Source organism: Ursus americanus, chromosome 24 (genome assembly GCF_024610735.1).
Source record: "Ursus americanus isolate L20-20 chromosome 24, mUrsAme1.1.p, whole genome shotgun sequence".
Taxonomy (NCBI): Eukaryota; Metazoa; Chordata; class Mammalia; order Carnivora; family Ursidae; genus Ursus; species Ursus americanus.
This window is the reverse complement of record NC_142150.1, coordinates 8242231-8263343: the sequence shown is the minus strand read 5'-3', so window position 1 is coordinate 8263343 and position 21113 is coordinate 8242231. Positions and strand designations below refer to the sequence as shown.

General features: G+C 46.7%; 1 protein-coding gene and 1 long non-coding RNA gene across 8 annotated transcripts in view; one reads left to right on the top strand and one right to left on the bottom strand.

Moving 5' to 3' along the window:
* The window catches only part of LOC123799489 (uncharacterized), a 20112-nt gene extending 15437 nt beyond the window's left edge, over positions 1-4675 (bottom strand). For 3 of the 4 annotated variants that reach the window (XR_006781630.2, XR_006781631.2, XR_006781633.2), the window contains exon 1: positions 4537-4675. This is a non-coding gene — a long non-coding RNA (uncharacterized LOC123799489). Of the gene's footprint in view, positions 1-3986; positions 4175-4536 lie in introns of those variants that run through there. The other variant, XR_006781634.2, reaches the window with a different exon arrangement.
* On the top strand, positions 4391-21113 carry E2F8 (E2F transcription factor 8). Of its 4 annotated transcripts, none has more exons than XM_045808621.2 (13): positions 4391-4646; positions 5840-5967; positions 7976-8254; positions 8700-8856; positions 10527-10841; positions 11069-11230; positions 12796-12933; positions 14634-14837; positions 15145-15232; positions 15487-16015; positions 19399-19531; positions 19648-20036; positions 20352-21111. In XM_045808621.2, the coding sequence occupies exons 2-13, from the start codon at positions 5953-5955 to the stop codon at positions 20532-20534; spliced, it is 2592 nt and encodes an 863-aa protein (XP_045664577.1). In that variant the 5' UTR covers positions 4391-4646; positions 5840-5952; the 3' UTR covers positions 20535-21111. The 4 variants fall into 4 exon arrangements, with proteins under 4 accessions (XP_045664577.1, XP_045664576.1, XP_087711468.1 ...); XM_045808620.2 differs by having other exon boundaries at positions 4523-4658; XM_045808622.2 differs by lacking the exon at positions 4391-4646 and adding an exon at positions 5166-5513.

The following is a 21113-nucleotide window of genomic DNA, read 5'->3' as shown; positions in this document are numbered from 1 at the left end:
AAAAAAGTCACGTTTGCTAAATTGGGGAGTAGCAGAGAGGTCTCGCGGTTACAGGAGAAAAACAAAATAATAGTAATAATAATAGTAGTTAACATTTGTGTCAGACAATGTTCTACTGCTTGACTGTAAATTCCAAAAGGACAAGGACTTTGCCTCTTTCACTCACCTGTATACACAGAGCACCTAACTCAGGGCTTGGGAGCATAGTGGGCATTCAGGATACTATGCGTTAGTAAATGAATAGAGAAAACAGAGTCACAAGTATGGGAGGGGGGTGGAAATAGTGTTTAGCTAAAGTAAAAAAATAGTTTTGAAGGGTGATAATTATGAGTTCATTTTCTTCAACACTGAGAACCAAGTAGGTGTTGGGCATTGAACTTGGCCGTGATGATAAAGAGGTTAAAAGACAGGGTATCTCCTGGTCTTGGGGAGATGGCACGTAAAACTAGGGCCTTATTCAATGAACCAACATTTATCGAGCCCCTGCTCTGGGCCAGGCACCTAGCTGGGCACCGGGGGGAGAGAGAGATAAGGAAGTCCCTCTCTCTGTCCTCCAGGAGCTCACAGTGGTGTAGGAGGGGTGTCTGTAAGAGATGTGGGTGTGCAAGGCTGTGATGGAGACAGGAGGTGAGGAATCTGCCTTCTGAAGGAGATCAGAACGGCTACCCTTCATTACCAGACTTCAAACAAAGGGTAATAATCACTGATCAGGGAGGTGATAGGATTCCTCCTTTGATTGGGACTTTTTCATGTAATAAATTCCTGGTCCCCACTCCCAGGAATCTGTAGATATACTTTTCTTTTTGGTATATATACATTTTTAATGTTCTAGAACCTGGAAAAAAATGGGTTCTTCCCATCTACAAAGAAGCACTAAGACTACATGATCCTCAGCTCTGTGACAATTTTAACATCACATGCTACAATAATACAACGAGGACAGAACTCAGACTCCAATTCTATAAAAGGTCCTCGGGATTTTGTGTTCAATTATCCCCAAAGCATTTAAAAATTTTAGATGTGCTAATTGCTCGATATATGGCAGCAACTGTTGCTGTTGCAGCTGAGTCCGGGGCTGCAAATACCCACCCAGGGCACATCCGTTGAGTGAGGTTTCCCAAAGGAAGTCCGGAAGAGCTGAAGGGGACTTCTTACCCAGCTGCCTGCCATTGCCAGCAGGCTCCGACCCCATCTAGCTCCATGGTGGGCACAAGCCAGCTCCAGCTCTGGGCTGTCCCATCTCCTGGGTCCCTTCTACCTGCCCACTTAAACCCTGCCCAGATTGGACCCGGCACAATCCATGTGGGGGCAGAGTAACTAACTAGTTAAAAGAACCCGGGAGGACTGAGATCTGGTCGGGAGCAGCTGCGATCTAACCCAGCACATGGGGATTTGTGCCATTTAAAGCTCTTGACAGCTGTTTTGTGGTGGCCGTGGCAACTCCCTATGCTGCCGAAAAAAGCACCACCCCGCCTTGTCCCACTGGGTCGAACTTGGGAGGTGGGGCAGCAAGATGAAAAAGGTCTAGGAGCGCAGGAGCTAGAGCACCTCCCTCTCTCCCCTGGACCCGCCTGGTTGGGGGCAGGGAGCTGCTCTTTTCATACCTGGCCACCCGTGTGTGGCTCTGGTGATGATGAAAAAGCAGGATTCCCAAATCCCGAACCTGTCCTTTGAATCTAGACACCTCAGATGACACTCGTCTTTTCCCCTTACTTCTTTTCTCCTTTTTTTCGTGCTTAACGTATTACACAACACCTCACCCTCCAAGTTGTGCAAACCATATGCGGAGAGTTGAAAAACTGGTCTAACTTCAGTGAGACACAGATTACCCAACATGGTGAACGAAAGACCCAAAACAAATGAACGAATGAATATTCCCTTGGATTTTATAACTAGTAAATGGAAAACATGTTGGATGGGAAAGTAACAAAAAGAGATTTCAAACTTGTCCCCTCCTCCTTCCTTCTCGGCTATGTAGTGAACATGAAAGTTTTCAGTAGTCTTACAGCTTCCCTTTATATCCGTGCTGAATTTCACATCAACACACGAGACAGTGTCGCATGGAAATGCTTCGGCTTGCTTTTTCATTACTTTTCCATAAAAGATCTGTTACGACTTTAAAATTAGTACATTTCGCTCTTAGTAGAGCTACTTTTCATCAGCCAGTGACTTGGATTTAAATTTCACATGCTTCAATAAGATATGACAGTTGTCATTCAAATAAGCATTACTATATCCCACTTTTCCTATTATTGGGTTATGCTGGAGTATGGGGAGGGGTAGATGCTTAAAGACGTCTCCGGTGTCACCAGCATTGTTTTCGTAGGAACTTCCAGAGGCAACGAAACTGGGTATATGAACTGGGAGCAGGTAGACCTGGATTCCAATTCTGACTCTATAGCTAACTTGGCCATCATTAACCCTTTTTGCACCTCAGTTTTCCTCTCTATAAAGTGGGACACAACTACCCTGTGAAGTAGGTGAGGGCTGCCACAGCCCAGCGAAGAACACAGCTTTCAGTGGAAAGCCCTTAGGAGTAAACAGATTCCGCTTCCAATTCCAGCCCTGCCACTTAGGGACCATGACTGTAACAAACTATAGAAATGATCCCTGAAAGTACAGTCTTAGGGACCGTGACTGTAAAACGCTCTGCTTCACTTTCCTAGCCCGTGGTGAACACCTGTGCTGAGGATTAAATGAGATGCCATCTGTGCAGTGTCACCAGAGGTGGCTGCTCCTTGCACTGTTTGCCTTGCAGGTCCTTGGCACTCAGACCTCTGGGGCATCAAATGGCCATGTAGATCAGATGTGAATCCGCTAGCCGCCGCCTCTGAACACAGGGGAGCGGGAGCACTACTATAAGCGCTTGGTATGGGGGGCAGGGGGACAACAATCCGTGAAATTGATAGTGGCTGCAGCAGAAACACCATCTGCCCCCCTTCTGCAGCATGTTTAAGCACACCTTGTTCCAGAAAAGGTGTGCCCGGGCTCAAGAACAACCCCCCGCTTAGTGCCGTCCGTGGTGAGACCTCTGCCCAATGACCTTCGCTTTAGTTTAAATCTGAGACGTTCTGCACAGCCTCCCAAAATGTGGACTTTCAGGCAGAAGTGCCCTCTGAGCAACACTTCCCTTTGGTCAATGTGGCCAGTGCCCCCCCCCCCCGCCCCCGGCTGGCGGCGAGGGAGGACAGGGGCACCACAGCCCCTGCGCACCCCAGGGTCGCAATCCGCGGGCAGAAAAGACCACCGTTCGCACCCCGGACGCCCCGGCCCTATGGGCGGTGGGGGTAGCACCGCGACCCCAGCCTCTATATCACAACATCCCCGCCCTTATACTGCGTTCGGGAATATGAGAATGGCCCGCTCTGCAAAGCAGCCCTGGTGATTCACGGACACATGAGTGGGCATGGGAGATCGTGGACCTGGGCCTTGCTGGAGCTTAGAGACGCGAGACGACAAAAGAGGGGGAAGAGCTCAAACCAAACCGTCGGGAGATGGGCGCCCTGATCTAGGCGCGGTTGGGCAATACAAGCCGTTCCGCAACTCCAGCACAGGTCCCCAGAAAAGGGGAAACGCTTGAAGGCAGAGAACCGCGGGGCAAGCCAACACGGGAGCACACAATCCCAGCACAGGCAAGGCAGCTCTGCCGCCCCGGGCCTCGGTTTCCCTGTCTGCTAAACGAGGGCTTTGGACTAGAGCGTCTTCCGATCCTGCTATTAATCTAGAACTCAAGAATATCCCATGCTGAAGCTGTCCGAGGCTCGGAAACCGGAAAACGAGGGGAAAGCGAGGGAAGAAGACAAGGGAGGGGAAAGGGAGGAGCGGGTGGGAGACCACGAGAGGGAAGACGGCGGACGCCCGGAACAGGCTTGGCGGGTTTTCAACCTTACTACTCCTCCTCCTACACCTGAGTTCTCCCATCTCGGCCGAGACCCCACGCCCATAGAGTTTTGGCACCAGTTGGTCAAGCTTCTCCCTCTACACACCAGTTTCTAGAAGCCATGGGGCAGGTGGTGGGCAGCACAATAATACATGCCAGAGATGGAAGGGGGAATGGTCCCGGCTGGGGTCCGGAGGGCAGGTGAGTGGATCCGGAGCTGGACAGGGAGTGGGGCTGCTAGACCGGGAATCGCAGAGCGCCCGCCGTCTCAGCCCTCATGCTCCAGGAAAGCCAAACTTCATTCCCCAACTTTAGCAAGGGGAGGGGGTATTAGGGAAAAAAAAAAAAAAAAAGGAAAAAAAAAAGTTGCTGAACTTTTCCCCCAACTCTTCGTGGAGGCGGGACCGGAGGGCGGTGCCTACACCCTGATTCGCCGCCGGCTCCTGTCTGGAGGCTCCGATTGGCGCGCGGGGTCCGGGGCCGGGAAGAGCGGGCGTGGGGGAGGGGAGCGGCCCTCCCAGCCCGCGGGATCTGCTCGCGCCGGGAGCGGGTTAATTTCAAATCGGGGGCTTGACTGCTCCTGGACGGTCACGCTCCCTCTGCCCGCCCGCCGGCCCGCCAGTGCCGGTCCCGGCGTTTCCCTCCGCGGCACCCACCTCGGCGCGGCGTGAGGACCGACTGACGGCCCGACACGCGGGCTCCCGGACCTGAGCGGGGAAGGGGCGCCGAGGAGTCCCCGCTCAGCCCCGCCGGCTCCAACCGTGAGGTGAACTGACAGGTCAGCGGGACGCAGAGGGATGCGGCGCCCAGTCGGCCCGGCACCGGGAGAGGGATCGTGAGGGCAGCGGCAGAGACGGCCGTTTCCCGCCTCTCGCTCCGCCGGGGGCCGTGGAGGGAGGAGCTGAGCTCCCGCGCAGAGGGGAGGGGGCGAGCGAGGGGGAGGGGCGGGGATACCGTGGTTCCGGGCGCGGGTTTGCCCGCGCTCAAGCCCCGCGCAGCTAAGGGGCGGTGCCGGCCACGGTCCGGCTTTCCGCGCCAAATTTTTAAATCGAAGGCGGAAGGTCCGGACCCGCCCCTGGCGCCGCTAACCAATCGCAGGCCCGCGTCCAGCTCTCTGATTGGTTAGGAATCGTTGCCCTGGGAACCGCGAAGATGCTGTCCGGGAACTGCAGGGCTGGTGGCGCGCGGACTGGGCCCGGGGGGAGGGGTAGCTGGCCGAGCCGAGGGGGAAGTGCGCGAGGCGCGGAGCGGGTGGCGGCAGGGGGACTGTACCTGGTTGCTTTACTCAACAAATGCAGCCTCCTTGGTGAGATCCAACATCGTGGCGTGAACCGGCCACCAGAATTGAGAGTACACAGCGCTTTGCATCTTTAAGGATGTCTTAAAAAAAGGAAAAGTCTTAATCATAAGGCGCTCTTTAAATACCCAGAGTACTTTTGGAGCTTAAGAACTGAATTTGGAAGTTTCCTATCAAGCTATTTCCCAAGACTTTACTGCTGACCCTGTGCACGTGTGTGTCAGGGGAAAAATTCAGGCATCTAGATGCAGACTTTTGTCGAGATGCTTGGGGTCGCGTCTGCTCAGCCGGAACCAGGGCTGGGGCGCTGAGTCCCGCGCCCTGACCTGTGAACAGGTGGGTGCTTGTGCTTACTACGGTCCATTTGGTGGGGTCCGGAGAATGGCGCGCCTTCTCTAAAGGTGGGAGAGGACTGTCACTGGAAGTTCCGTGGTTTGCTTTAAACCTCATGACAGCAGATCGGTTTACTGAAGGAATTTATTGGCGTTTGATGGAGTTCTCTGCCCAGTAGGACGATCTCTGGTCGGGAATAAAATGTAAATGTAATTTGTGATTTTTCATTAGTCTTTGTTTAAGTGGCCTGTGGTGTCCATGAGTGAATATTCAACGGATCTCCTGGTTTTATTTTTCTTTAACTTTTTCTATTTCCTTTTCTTTTTAAGGAAAATAAACTTTTTAATAGAATTGATTGGACTACTTAAACCATCAGGGTGTTGGGAGAAACTCCAGATTTTTCATTTTTAAAGAAACTCTAAATGTATGAAAAATTTACAGAATGGAGAATGAAAAGGTACCTTTTTAACTTTAGTATTCCTCCTCGCAGTTTTAAATGCAATATCATCCTGATTTAACCCCATAAGTTTTCCATATCCAATATCTTATTAAGGCCACATCCCTTTTTAGTTAGCTTCTGTAAAAACCCAGAAGGAAGGGAAATTTAATTTTTAAAGAGTTGAAGAGTTTGGCCAGAGGTAAAGCATACAAAGTTTTTAATGGTTTGATTTCAAACGGAAGTCTCAATGAGATCAGCAGACAGAAAAGGTACTTTTAAGAGTAATAAAATTTGTTAGCTGAATTATGATATTTCTCAGAATTCTCAAACAATTAGAATTCAGAGAGGGCATTTGATATGATTTGAGATTGGATTTCTTTTTAAGATAATTTTCTACCAGCTTCTTAAATTTGGGGGCCACAACACTCTATTTGTGAGCTAGACATTTTGTAAAATAACAAAAGAATTGTCAGTAGGGGTGTCTTGACTGGTGTCCAACTACGGATAGGTTAAAAAATGAAAAAAGGAAAGTTCCTCAAAGGTTTAGATATTAATCAAATAAGAGAATTGCTATCTTTTCTGATAGTCTGAGGCAAAGGACAGCAGCCTTTAGAGAAATGCCAGTCGTGGGTCAGCACCTCTCAGGTGCACACTCTTAGGCGGGTCTCCCATTATATCCACCACACTGATTGCCATGTAAGAACACCATAGTGGGACTGAGGATATTCAGGTTCAAAGCCTGTGCAACCTCTCTCAGCCAGGGTCTCCTCTTCTGCAGAATAGGACTACAGGATTTGGTGAAAATTACAAATGGAAAAGCAGTTGATAAATCCCAAGGAGTCACAGACATGTTAAACAGTCCCATTAATCTTTGTTCCTAAAATCATTGAGGAATTAGTGAGTCTCTGTGTTCTTTCACTTATTGCCATTGCAAGCATTTTCTCTAAAATAGCCATAGGTAGTAAGAATGTGTGAAGTCCTCAGTGGCCACAAGTAGAAGAAGAAACATAGTCTCCATTCGTCTTATCTGTGCTGCTATTAATTTACCCTCGTGCCTCTGCCAGGAACTAGCTTTGGGACTTTGGCTACCTGATTTTCTCTCTCTGGGCTGCATTTTTCCTTCTGTAAAGTGAGAGGGGAAGGGACACCTGGGTGGCTCAGGTGGTTAGGCATCTGCCTTCAGCTTGGGTCATGATCCCAGGGTCCTGGGATAGAGCCCTGTGTTGGGCTCCCTGCTCAGCGGGGAGCCTGCTTCTCCCTCTCCCTCTGCTCCTCCCCCCTACTTGTGCTCGGTCTCTCCCTTTCTCAATCTCTCAAATAAGTAAATAAAATCTTAGAAAAAAAATAATAAAGTGAGAGGGGTAAATATTGAAAGAGCAGACTTTTCTTAGCTCTTAGACACTCTGGATTTTGCTCCCTACTAGATTTTGCTTATAAGTTTGTCCGTAGGCTAGCCGTCACCCTTGTCTCCGTGGCTTTCTGACTCTTCCACATCAGTGGTGTTCTATTGAGCATTCAGTGCATGCAGCCATTGGCCAGGTGGATACACAGAAGAATGGGATGTGGTTTCTGCCATACAGGCCTTAACTTATTGCAGTGTCATGTGTAAAAGTCACTCCTAGGAGTTTGGGATCACCTAAAATTATCAGTCATATTAGGGGAAGCTGAGTGAAAGGTACATGAGAACTCTCTATACTACCTGCAACACTTCTCTAAATCAAAAATTATGTCCAAAAGATTTTAAAATTAGACCTTCAAGGTTTTTTTTTTTAATTCTTGGAACATAAGAAGAAAAATTTAATTCTGTGCTTTACTACAAGATTGTAAATGGAAATTTAGCTAGTAAAAAGACAGTAAGTGTCAAGCGATCATTGAGAGACAGTTAAACTAATTTAATCGACTCTCCAACGTCATTAGGTATGTTTTCCTTAGCAATATTCTATTTATTGTACAATTGCTGGAATCAAAAGCTATCTGATAAGTCCTGTTTTATAGTTGATTTAATTATTTACTTGTTTTAAACCAGGAAAATCTCTTTTTTGAGCCACATAAAAGAGGACTCATGAAAACACCTCTGAAGGAATCTACTGCAGCAAATATACTGTTGACGGAGATCCAGCCTGACTTCGGCCCTTTGACCACACCCACCAAGCCCAAGGAAATCTCCCAGGGAGAACCGTGGACGCCAACAGCCAACCTGAAAATGCTCATCAGTGCCGTCAGCCCAGAGATCCGAAACAGAGATCAGAAAAGAGGGTTGTTTGACAGCAGAAATGGATTACCTGAGGCCAAAGATTGTTTACATGTAGGTTTGCAGAAGACTGGGTGGAAACTGGTGGGTGGGCGCACGCGCCCATGTGTGTGTGTGTGTGTGTGTGTATGTGTGTGTGCGCGCGCGCGTGTGTGTGTGTGTGTGTGTGTGTGTGTAGGGGGAGGGAGGGGGAGCTATGGGGGCTGTTACAAAAGTGCCAGCAATATAAAGCATTGCCACCTACAGACTCTTATTAGTCTGCTTCAGAGCATGGGAAAGGTTTGGACTCCCTCAAATACAGCACTAGGAATTCTGAGCCTTTGACTTATTTTCGGTTCAAGCTTCCTTTTTAGATCTGCCAGGCAGTTTCTCCCCCCACCTTTTCCCCTCATTTTGCAGCTGTTGAAGCTAATCGTGTTAGCCCTCGAGTGCAGAGGACCCTAATAAACCTGTCAAACTTTATTTCCGGTTCAGACATCATTTACCTCTTCTTCCGTAGGAACACTTATCTGGAGACGAATACGAGAAATCCCAACCAAGTCGAAAAGAGAAAAGTTTAGGATTGCTGTGTCATAAGTTCTTAGCACGCTATCCTAACTATCCCAACCCCGCTGTGAATAATGACATCTGTCTTGACGAAGTCGCCGAGGAACTGAGTAAGTACGCAGAGCGCTCACGGAGATGGTTAATAGTTAAAATGACTCCGTGGACTTGTTCCTTCAGATCCACACTCATCTAGCCAGTGTGTGTAATGACACAGTAATGCCACATGGGAATGATAAATCTCTGAAGCCCTATTAATTTAAGAATGAAGGCCGAGAGTTTCCAGTTTCAGGGAGTCCTCAAGCAGAAGGAAAGAATCACAATGGAGATTTGCTTCTGATTGCCTTTCGACAGCTCGGGAGCTGTAAAGGAAGGCAACATTGTTTTAGGACTTGTTGCAAAAACAGCTACAACTTGGAACTTCTGTCTCGGTTCTCTCCTGGAGGAGCTGGGCTGAGGAACGGTGTGTCCACAGGTTGGGCATGCGCTTCTGTGAGTGGAAGCCGGGCTTTAGCGCTCCCTGCCACTCAGACCAACGTTTGTGTTTGGCGAAAGTTACTGTGTTCCTCCTGCCCCTTCACTCCTTTCTTCAGACGCTTGAACCTAGTGACGGCTAAAAAGGCGTCTGTGGCAAATTTGGGATACCTTTGTCATCATGAAATATGATAATGGGAAACTGCAGAATGATGCAGAATATTTTAACGTAGAGCTACCACTGCTCCAAGAAAGTGTTACTCCTCAAATGCATGTTGATAACTATCAACTTGATTTCACATTTTAAGAATGTGCCATTCAGATTCAGCGAGACACATATCCTTAATTACAGCTGTGGAGGCTGTACCTTTAATTCAGCAAGTAGCTCTTGACCGCCTACTGTGTGCCAGGCACTGTTGTAAAAGCTTGGGATGACATCCATGAATGACAAGAACAAAATCTTCCCTCTTGTGGAACCTACTTTCTCGTGGGGCCTAATAGGTCAGTATGCAAAGGACAGACAGTAAAGAGAGATAATGATAGGTATTATACAACGCACATAGCGAGCAAGTGATAATAATGTATGTTAGAAGGTAAGCCATGCTGTGGCAAAAACAAAAGGGGAACCAGGAGTGCTGGGAGCGTGCTTTGCAACATTAAGTTCGGTGGTCAGGTCAGATGAGCTCCTTGAGAAGGTGACATTTAAGTAAGAACCTGAAAGAATGGAGGTGGGGAGCAGTGAGGGCATCGGGAACAGGGATTCCAGGCAGGAGTAGCCCGCTGCAAAGGCCTTCAGACAAGGGCATATCTGGCAGGTTCCAGGGACAGCAAGAAATCTCAGTGCCTTATAACCATCATATGACAGCTCTGTGTGTGTGCGTGCACACGTGTGCTTTGAAGAGTAATATAAAAAACAGGTTGTAACGTGTGGAATTTAGAGTAGTAAAGACTTACTTTTGCCACTTACTGGCTCTGTACCTTGGGGTGAGCTGCCTAGCCAGGCTGAGCTGCTGTTTCCTCATCCATTAAGTGTGAATAATAACACCTGCCTCACCAGTTTACGGTAGACACTTCCTCCAGCTGCGTGGCACATAGTAGGCCCTCAGTGAACGTTACCTCTCTCATTTGTATTCTTGGTACCCTATGAGAGCAGAAACCTATCTTCCTCATCTTCACACTCTCTGTTGCGCGTAAATCTAGTTCTGTCATCCAGACCCACTGATCAATAGACTATGGAAGAAAAAGTTACTCCGCTGCGTACACCTTACAAAATCTGATCCTAGTACGTACAATTGCTCATTCTTTGCAGATGTTGAGCGGCGACGCATTTACGATATTGTGAATGTCCTAGAGAGTTTACACATGGTGAGCCGCCTTGCCAAAAACAGGTACACTTGGCACGGGAGACATAATCTCAACAAAACCCTCGGGACTCTGAAAAGCGTCGGGGAGGAGAACAAGTATGCCGAACAAATCACGATGATCAAAAAGAAGGAATACGAGCAAGAGTTTGACTTCGGTAAGACTTACAGTATAGAGGATCATATCATCAAATCGAACACGGGCCAGAACGGACACCCAGACATGTGTTTCGTCGAACTCCCTGGAGTGGAATTTCGGGCAGGTGAGCGATGGTTGGGAGAGCCGGGCTGCACGGCACTTCGCAGAGGCCTAGAGGCAAAGGTTCCTTCCAGAACGCTGTTCTAACGCGGCTACTGCTACCTTTTGACATGTTAAAATGCTGCAGTTGTCAACTGTCTGATCAGGTTGTGGTATTTTTAGCCCTGTTACTTTAGAAGTCACTTGTCCCTTCATGAATTTTAATTCTCTAATCCTCATCCTTCTCCAAAGCTTCTGTAAACAGCCGCAAAGATAAGTCTTTAAGAGTGATGAGCCAGAAATTTGTGATGCTGTTTTTGGTGTCAACGCCTCAGATAGTCAGCCTAGAAATCGCGGCCAAGATTTTAATTGGGGAAGACCACGTGGAAGATCTGGATAGAAGCAAGTTTAAAAGTAAGTGTCTTGACTGCTGTAGACTTTTGGGGCTCTTCGTAAACCATAAAATCTTACTTATAAACTGATTGCCAGACACCTTTGTTATACCGACGTCTTCTCTAATTATGCTTTTGTACCTTCACTTTTCCCCAGAAGTCATGATTATACTGTTTTTTGCTAACTTGTAGGATTCAAAGAAATGTATATAACTCCTCTTATTTATAACTACCGGCACTTGGGCTTGTCAACAGTTCCCCACTTTGCACATGTGGACTCTGATGCCCGAAGTCTAAATGAGCAGTAAATTGTAAAGTGGGTCCGGAACCCAGGTCTCTGCTCTCAGATGTAAGGGTATAAATAACTCTTCTAAAATCGTTCCCAGAAGTGACCTACCTGCAGCACCGTTGGTTTGCCATTTTGAAAGAATGGTTTCAGCCAGACCCGCTCAAAGTAGGACAGGGGCCTGGACTGGGCTCCGGACACGGAGCTCTGCCCACACCTTAGGGACAGGCTTTGCCGGAGCCTCTAGGAGGAGAAGCATGTGGAGAGAAGCGCTCAGCAGATGGGAGCTGCCTGCTGCGTGCTCACTGCTCCCGGGGCCACATCCACGCAGGGCACAAGGCTAGCCTGAACAGGGGACCCACTGTGGGGAGGGCCCAGGAGCAGCCTCCTTCCCCATCCCTGTAGAGCTGCTGTAGTCCCACGAAAGTATATTCAGACATCCCCAGCTTGATAGTGTCTCTATAAAGACAAAATTAAGTCGAAGGTAAAGGCAACGATACCCTCGGCAATTGGCTTGGGAGGTGTGCGATTTCAGAAAACACGTCCCAGTCCGACTGATGGGCTGCCTGCTTTTTCTGACTCACCAGGCAGCTTTCAGCTCTCCATTCCACCAGTTAGTCACAGCATCAGACACCATTCCAGGAGCTGCAAATGTGTCGTTTGCTGAGTCCCCAGGGAATTCAGAACCTTCTGGCCGGGCTATGAAGAAGGGGCCCACTTTATCATTTTGTACTTTCAAGCTGGAAGTAACAAAACCTCTTAAGATATGTGAGATTTGTAGAATTCACCAATCTCTGCTTTGCATATAACATAAGGACAGTGTAAAAATTTACAAATTTTGATGGGGTATAGAATCTTCCATGCTCACGATGATCAATAAATCTCATTGTTATAAACTGTCACAGGCAGGAAGGCAATGCGTTTATCATCAGGGCTTTCTTTGTTCATAAAACTCTTCTGAATCCTCATTAGAAAATGCCCAGCAATGGGAACTTTTCATTAAAAAATCTGTAACGTAGTTCCCGATAGGGTGATCTCATGAACACTCCTTTTTCCTTTTTCAACTGTTGTCATTTCAAAATTCAGTACCCGCAGCAACTGAAGTCTCTTCAATATTTAAAACCATTTTTTTTGTTTGAATTAAAGCAGTATCACCAGAATAACTTAAAAGAGTCACATTTTCCTCTGTCTGACGTTGATGGCTAGGATAGCTCTTTGAATATACATGAAGTCCTTACGAGGCGAAGTCCTTTGATCTTTCATTATTCCATTAAGTGGTATATATACCTTTTATTTTCCAGCAAAAATTAGGAGGTTGTATGATATAGCTAATGTTCTGAGTAGCCTGAATCTTATCAAGAAAGTTCATGTTACAGAAGAAAGAGGCCGAAAACCAGCTTTTAAATGGACAGGCCCAGAAATCAGTCCGAGTCCCAGTGGTATGTACTTGCTTCCCTTCATTCCTAGCTTTACTGTTCTGAATTAATGTGCATTGGGAGATATTCTCTCTTCCCCTCCCCGCCCACACTCGCACACGGAAAGAACATACATATAAGTTGTTGGAAAGAGTGCCAATATGGAAAGTTTGGCTATGGGTTCCATCAGCAACCCAAGGTCCAGAACGCCTCCTACCCTGTACCCAAGAGGCAGAATCTGTGTGAAAGGCCCTAACAGAGCCTACACGCACTGAGAACATGAAATGAACTCACTCCAGTGTCAGTATTCTAGTCTCCATTCTCCACTCCGGGGTTCTGACATTTTACATTCCACCAAAGATCCCACGCCGAAATGTTTAAAGTGGCGAGAACACGGGCCACAGAGGCAGAGGGAAACATAGCCACTTATTAGCTGTGTGGCCTCGAGTAAGTTGTATCTCCAAGGCTGTTTCCTCACCTGCAAAATGGGAAGAACAGTGGTGCCTTTGCAAGGTTATTGCGATTTTGAATATACCTTCACTCTTGAACAGCGCGGCGTTTAGGAGCGCAGTCAGAAATCAGCATATGACTTTTGACTCCTCCAAAACTTAACTACTAACAGCCTATCATTGACCGGAAGACTTGACAATAACATCAAGTCCATTACCAAATACGTTGTATGTTATATGTGTCAGGTGTTATATTCTTACAATGAAGTAAAGTAGAAAAAAGAAAATGTTACTAAGGAAATCCATAAGGAAAAGAAAACGCATTTACAATGCTGCACGGTAAAAAATCTGTGTCCGTGTGGACTTGTCAAGAGCCCCCTGTAATCGCAGAGAGAGGTCCCTTAGTGCAGGGATTGTGAGTACAGGCTCTGGGGCCAGACTGACGGGTGCATATCCCAGGCCCACGTTCTAGTAGCTGAGACACCAGGGTCAGCGGGTTAATGTCTCTGAGATGCGGATGCATTTCCTCAGAAGTACTTACCTGGTGGAGTTGTTGAGAGTGTCTTACTCTGTTCAGGCTGCTATAACCGAATACCATAGACTGGGTGGCTTATCCACGACAGAAGTTCTCACGGTTCTGGAGGCTGGGAAGTCCGAGATCATGGCACCAACAAATTCAGTGTCCTGCCAGAGCCTGCTTTGTAGAGGGCCGTCTTTTTGTCATAACCTCACATGGTAGAAGGGACTAGAGAGCACTGTGGGGCCTCTTTCATAAGAGCACTAATCCTATTCAAGAGGGCTCCACCCTCATGACCTAAGCACGTCCCAAAGGCCCCACCTCCTAACACCGCTGCATTAGGGGTTGGGATTTCAACCTGTGGACCTGAGGGGCCCAAATACTCAATCCATCGCCATGAGGGTTGCCATATTTCATCGGGTTAGGACTCCATGGATTAGAAGATGCAGAGTTTTGTGTCTGTATCTGTAAGACAGAGAAACCACTAATGATTATACTCTAGCACATCATGGTTGGTTTGAAGATGCAGTGGGTTTCAAAGATGTTACCGTGTGAAATCTTACCACCAAATTCAGTTAAAATAAGATTAACCAGGTTTTGTACCTAAAGCCCTTCAGATAGTGTCTGCCCCAGAGTCAGTGCTCTGTAACTGTTGATGCTTTCATTCCTAAAATCGATCTCGGACTACACTTGGGCTTCGTCTCCCACAAAGAAGCCGAGCCGGCCAGGTTTTGACCCCCCGCCCTTCTCTCTTTCAGGCCGTGGCCCAGTCCTTCCTCTCCCCCACTCAGATCTGGAAGCAAAGCGTCCTTCGAAAGACAACTGTGCCAAAAACCTCTTCTCCACGCGTGGGAAACCAAACTTCACTCGACACCCATCTCTTATCAAACTGGTAAAGAGCATAGAAAGTGACCGGAGGAAGATAAATTCTGCCCCCAGCAGCCCCATCAAGACCAGCAAAGGTATGTTTTCAATCGCATGGGGCTCTGCTCAGAATTCCTTTTTATCTGATTCTTTAGCTTACTTGATCCCCCACAGTACTTGTTAGAGAACTGTCTCAATACCCTTATACCCGGGCCACTTGAAGCCTAACTCATGTATGAATGAAACGATAAAAAGTAATTGGTGGGCTTTATCGTTTCATTGCTGTGTGATTCTGGGAGGAGGTGCATGCGTTCTGTTCCTTTGACTTCAGTCATGTTTTATCTGTGTGAGCATTTATTCTTTTGCTTTGACCAACACCCACCCACTCCCTTTCTCTTTTACCAGCTGAGAGTTCTCAGAATTCGGCACCCTTCCCAAGTAAAATGGCTCAGCTCGCAGCTATTTGCAAAATGCAGTTAGAAGAGCAATCAAGGTAGGTTAGTAATACTTTCTAGTGGCAGAATGAATTATTTTTACATTGCATCATTAGGATTACTTATTTTATGTAAGAATACGCACTAGCCTTGGAAACCGGTGAGATAATCTCGTCTATAACTCTTAGGCAGTCATTATAGACGCTATCTGCTAGTTTCATAAATGCATGGCTTCAATCTGGGCCTAAAGTGGCAGAACAGTTTAGAGAAAATGTGTTTCTAATATGTCATGTTTTGAAATCTTATCTCTTAGTGAACCCAGAAAGAAAGGGAAGGTACAGCTGGCGAGATCTGGGCAGTGCAACCCCGTGGCCCCTCTGGACACCCCAGCAAATGCTGAGCTGGACCTGACGGCACCATCCCTCATCCAGCCCCTGGGGGTGGTCCCCCTCATCCCTAGCCCGCTGTCACCCGCAGTGCCAGTGATCCTACCTCAGGCCGCTTCAGGCCCGTCCTATGCCATCTACCTGCAGCCTGCCCAAGCCCAGACCGTGACGCCACCCCAAGGCCTGAGCCCCACAGTCTGCCCCACCCCCTCTTGTAAAGCTACAAGATCAAAAGACGCTGCAGATGCCACCACCGAGAAGGCAGCCAGTGATGCCAAGTCCAGTGCCTCCACAAGGCCCGGGACCTTGCTGCCAGTGCCCGAGAGACCAGGTGCCAAGAACCGAGACAAGGAGCCTGCTGGAGAAAGAGGCTCAAAGAGGACAAGCCTGCTCGAGGACAGTGGTTCCAAAAAGAAATTTAAAGAGGACCTAAAAGGACTTGAAAATGTCTCCGCAGTAAGTACAGCCTTGAACTGTGTAAAGCTCTGGGAACTCCGCAGCTGATCAGAGGAGAATGCGGTAGCTCGTGAAATTTACCAGAGCAAAGGGCAGTTTCTCAGAAGACAAGGCACTGTCCCTTAGCATCCCAGAATCCAAACAAAGCCCCAGACAGCTAATCCCCTGACTGGGATGACGGCAGGGACATTTTTAACCTTTGGAGGAAGGGATTATTTGCTCTCTTTTTAAAGCACCACGGGCGGTTGTCCTTAAGTCCATTTCTCTGTCACATACTGGAATGCAAACACCTGTCATGAAAGTCTGAAATAATTTACAAGCAGACGTAACCCCAAATGAATGGATGGATGCATAGGGTTCCTGTAACTCTTGCTTTCTGAGTCACTGCCTAATGTTTGTTTGATGTCATGTACCTGGCATCTGTTGCCTGGCAGAGAAATTGTTTCCTCTGTTTTTACTTTCCACCTAAAATTTAAACCAAAATGTCTGTTTTATGTAATAGAAAAGTCAAACTTATCTTGGCAGATTGCAGGTATATTTGCTGCATTGGCTTCTAGGGATTTTGATGTTCCAGGTCGTTTTTTCCCTAGGTGGAGTTAAGTTCAGGAAGGAATTAACGTTTATTAGATGCCTACCAGAAGTATTAGGCACTTTAATATACGTTATCTAATTCTTCTCCCTCAGGACAATTATATATGGAGGACATTATCACCAAATAAACACCACTAAATGTGGAGGCAGAAGTTAATCTTTCATTTTGTCCCTGCTATTAACTCAAGCTATTTTACTTCTCTGCATCTTATTTTTCCACATCTATCGAGAATTTATTCCCCCAGTTTTTCCTGATGATCCTCTCCTGGGTGTAAAGCACTGTGTTCTGGATCAAATCGCACCCAGCACCTGCGTTTGGTGACTGTTGCTTTTGAAATCTTGCCCCAGGGCCCTGTTAGAGTTTTTGTGAGGTTAAGTGTATTTATTACCTGATAATATACATAAAGGGCCTTGTGATCCTTTTAAGGCACCGTATAAGCTGAAGGGTATTATCTGTAACTGTTGTTATTAAAGAGGCTTTAGAGTTTGTCAAATCTTCCCCGAGGATGGCCTCATGGTAACCATTCAAAACATCCATTATCTTAGCATAGTATCATTTTGCATTTAATATACATGCTAAGGGGGAAGTCACCAGGCTTTGGCTTGATTCAATTTTCTGGGAGGTCCATAATCTCTTCGGGCCCAATGGATATGATTTAATAATGGTCTCCTGTTGCTCACTTAGTCATTCAGGATTAGGATTTTCGGTGGATAGATTTTCCACATCCCTCTGCTTCTTTTCTCGTCTCTGTGACTCCATTCTGACCATTTCTTTTTAGCATGGACTGAGCTGAACAAAGAAAATGAAAGATTCATGTGTCGATTCATTCAACAAACATTACTGAGAATCTACCCTTCCACGGGTGGAGAGAAGACAGTATACAAATAAACACAAATACGTCAGGTAGTGAAGAATAAGAAGTAGTGAAAATAAAACAGGCTGATGAAACAGGAAGGAAGGGGTAAGAGAGCTAATGTAGAGGAGAAACATGCAAGCTGAAATATACCGAATTCATTCAACCTGCTAGTTAATAATTCTGATTTTTTTAAAAAAGCAATTGGTATTATAGGTTAAAAGATTTTGTGAAGAATGTAGTTTGTAAAAATGGAAAAATAATTATTATTAGAGTACTATAGGTTTTGCTGAAGATTTGAAAGAATTAAACCAGCAACCAGAGTAGCTTGTACCATGAGAGCGTGTGATTAATGGTTAGCAAAGAACAGCTCTTTATAAAATGCCTAAATCCACCCATTAAAAGTTTCTGTTCTTGCAGCTTTCAAGACACCCAACCAGTAAAGCTATGGAAACGGTACCAAACCTTTAAGAAACAAAATTAATAAATAAATAACTGTGTCGTGGAACACTGAGCATTGCAGATTCTGAATTCGCTGGTTCCCAAGGAAAAGATGGGACCCATTAACAGCTAGATCAAAGCGTAGACTGTTGTTTGGACAATGGTGAGAAGAAAGATCTGGAGGAAGATAAAAGCAGGGCCCCCAGGTTACAAGAGCTGCTTTTAGCTTTTGCCAGGCCTGCTCGTGGTAAGGCGGAAACAGACTTTTCAGGCAGTTCAGCCACCCATGCAGGCTGTCTGCTTGGCTAAATGCAGAGCCCAAGCAGGCTTGGTGGGGGAGACACAACGCAACACTGGCCGTTTCTGCTGCGACTATGACTTTATGGCCTAAAGCTTTTGCTACATGACATTTGGGTCTGCGATATGAATTAACCAGCTCTCTTTTTTATCTGTAGTTTTTGAACTCTGGTGCCCCTGCCCTTTAGTTTGTATGTTATTAAGAGCATTTGCTCGGTATCACTGGAAACTAAAGTACTAGGGAAAAAAATGCATAGTTGTAGAATTACTTAGTTCTCTATGAGGGGTCAGCAAACTGTTTCTGGAGAGGGCCGGATAGTAAATATTTTTGGCTTTGCGGGCCATATGGTCTCTGTGCTGCCTATTCAACTCTGCCATTGTAAAAATACAAGCAAGCAGCTCTAGACAGAACATAAATGGGCATGGCTGGGTTCCAATACCATTTCATTCACAAAACTAGCCTGGAGGCCGCATTTTGGCCCGTGATTTTGGCAACCCCCTTCTCTAAATCACCATTTCTTAAAATGCTTCCCTTGAATACCAATACTACCAAAAATTTAGCTGCCAAATCGCCCGGGAAATGCTACATGCCAGGAAGGATGCCCCTTGGAGATTTACAATGCATGACATCATCAAAGCCCCTCAGAAATTCTCTAATAAAGACACCATTTTCCTTTGTTCAAGTCAGCATTTCTGAGACCTGTTTGACCATGATTCAAGTAGGGCCACGGAGCCAGGGTTCCTCAGAAGACCCTGGGAAATGACCACCCTACGTGATTCAAGAACAATTCTATAATAATAGAGCTGTGCCATTATGGTGCCCAACTGCATTAAATGTGGTTCTGACGGCACCACATCATACCAAAAAGTCTGCTGGCGGGACTTAGGATGTCAGGGTGAGGGGGTGTGCTAGGCAAATTCTACCCCTAAGCAGGCTCCCTGCTAGCTTTAGGACACTGCCTAAGACCACAGACAGCATTTAAGAAACCAATGGCTTATGCAAATCAGAACAAGTGTTGGGCTAGGAGGGAAGGATATTGTCTTCCGCTAGCCATATGGCTGGCCCACCTGTAGCCCATACCGTTGGGTGCTTTGGTCTAATAAGACAAACCATCACTGAGGGATAGGAGTCCTGGCACAGGCACATGGCCATTGTCCTTCCATATTCGTGTGTAAAATAAATCCTTCCTTGTTTTTTAGACCCTGTTCCCATCAGGATACCTAATCCCTCTCACCCAGTGCTCATCCCTGGGGGCAGAGTCCATTCTATCTAGTAAAGAAAACTCAAGTACGCTTTCGCCAAACCACAGGATCTACAGCTCCCCAATCACAGGTGAGTGTACGTAAAACACTATTCAAATGTGATCAGGCTCCAGTTCACATAAGCCTTGTAAGCTCCTCAGACAAATGCCTGTGCTTTTAAGATGTCTTCCCCCCTTTTCTTTCCAGGTGTTATTCCGGTGACATCATCCGAACTCACTGCTGTTAATTTTCCCTCTTTCCATGTAACACCTTTGAAGCTAATGGTCTCACCAACTTCCGTGGCAGCCGTCCCTGTCGGGAACAGCCCGGCTCTCACTTCGAGCCACCCCGTTCCCGTCCAGAACCCGAGCTCAGCCATTGTAAACTTCACCCTGCAGCACTTGGGACTCCTCTCTCCCAGTGTGCAGGTATCCACCAGCCCGGGAGCTGTTCCCGTGTCTCCAAGAATAGAGGCTGTTAGTGTCGTACCAGACAATGCAGGCACTCAGCAAGGAAAGGCCACCAGGTACGACTCTCCAGTCCCAGGCCACAACCAACCGAATGGACAATCAGTTGCTGTGACGGGGACACAACAGGTGAGAACATTTCCATTTAATGGACGTTTTTTTCTTTGGGTTATTAAGGCCCAGATATCAGTATCATGGAAGACTGGCTTTTGCTGCTCTTCCCTGGAGAGGGAAAGGACGGGAGGAGGAGGAGACTGAAAGCCTAGCTGCCTTCCAAACCCACGAGGAGTACCCAAAGAGCCTATAGTCCTCCCGGATAGTTGCAGAATATGCCAGGCTCCTGCTGTGTGCCTTGCCCCTTCCAGTTCCGCCCTCCGAGGCTAGTAGGCCACACCTATCTGTGCAGACTTGACGTCTTTTTCCTATTCCTCTCTTTCCAATCAGCCTGTTCCAGTGACACCCAAAGGGTCACAGTCAGTGGCCGAAAGTTTCTTCCGGACCCCAGGCGGACCAGTGAAGCCAACAGGCCCGTCCTGCGGGGATTTCGATGGTGCTAATAAAACCTCCGTAGGAACCCTCTTTGTCCCACAGCGAAAACTGGAAGTCTCAACAGAGGATGTCCATTAATTGATAGATTGGGCTCTGTTTAATTTTCTAAAGAGTTGTTTAACAGAGAAGATGTGATCAGACTGATTTGGAGAACACATTCTCCGAAAATACTGTAAATATGTTGGGGGTTTACTTAATTTCAAAGCAGACACTTGTTTTCCTACTTGTACTCACACACACACACACACACACACACACACACACACATATTTGTACTAAGCTAATTTCAGCCATCAGTCCCAGCAGGTAAAAGCAAAATGTTGAACTAAGGTGTATTAACTTCCGGAGGAAAGGATTCATCGTCTCAGCTGTGCCGATACTATTATGCAATGTAACCATATTCAAGTTTACTTCCCTTTGAGTGACTATGTGACATGCGCAATGCAGCATTCTCGTCACCTTTGCACATGAAAACGCTGTGATGTATAATGTTGTATTTTTAAATGGGAGGGCTATAGCTATATTTTTTGTAATTCCTTTAATCTGTTCTTGTTGCCATGTGTCCTTTTGTAAAGTTTGCAACAATCCTCAATCAAGTCTATGGAAAAATTATTTATAAAGTGTATTTTTAATCATAAGTTGTTCAAATTAAAACTT

Bases quoted from the DNA above. Each gene is read 5' to 3' on its own strand.
- E2F8 (XM_045808621.2), top strand. The intron at 12,934-14,633 runs GTATGTACTTGC...TCTCTCTTTCAG, and splicing joins AATCAGTCCGAGTCCCAGTG to GCCGTGGCCCAGTCCTTCCT. The intron at 14,838-15,144 runs GTATGTTTTCAA...CTCTTTTACCAG, and splicing joins CCCCATCAAGACCAGCAAAG to CTGAGAGTTCTCAGAATTCG.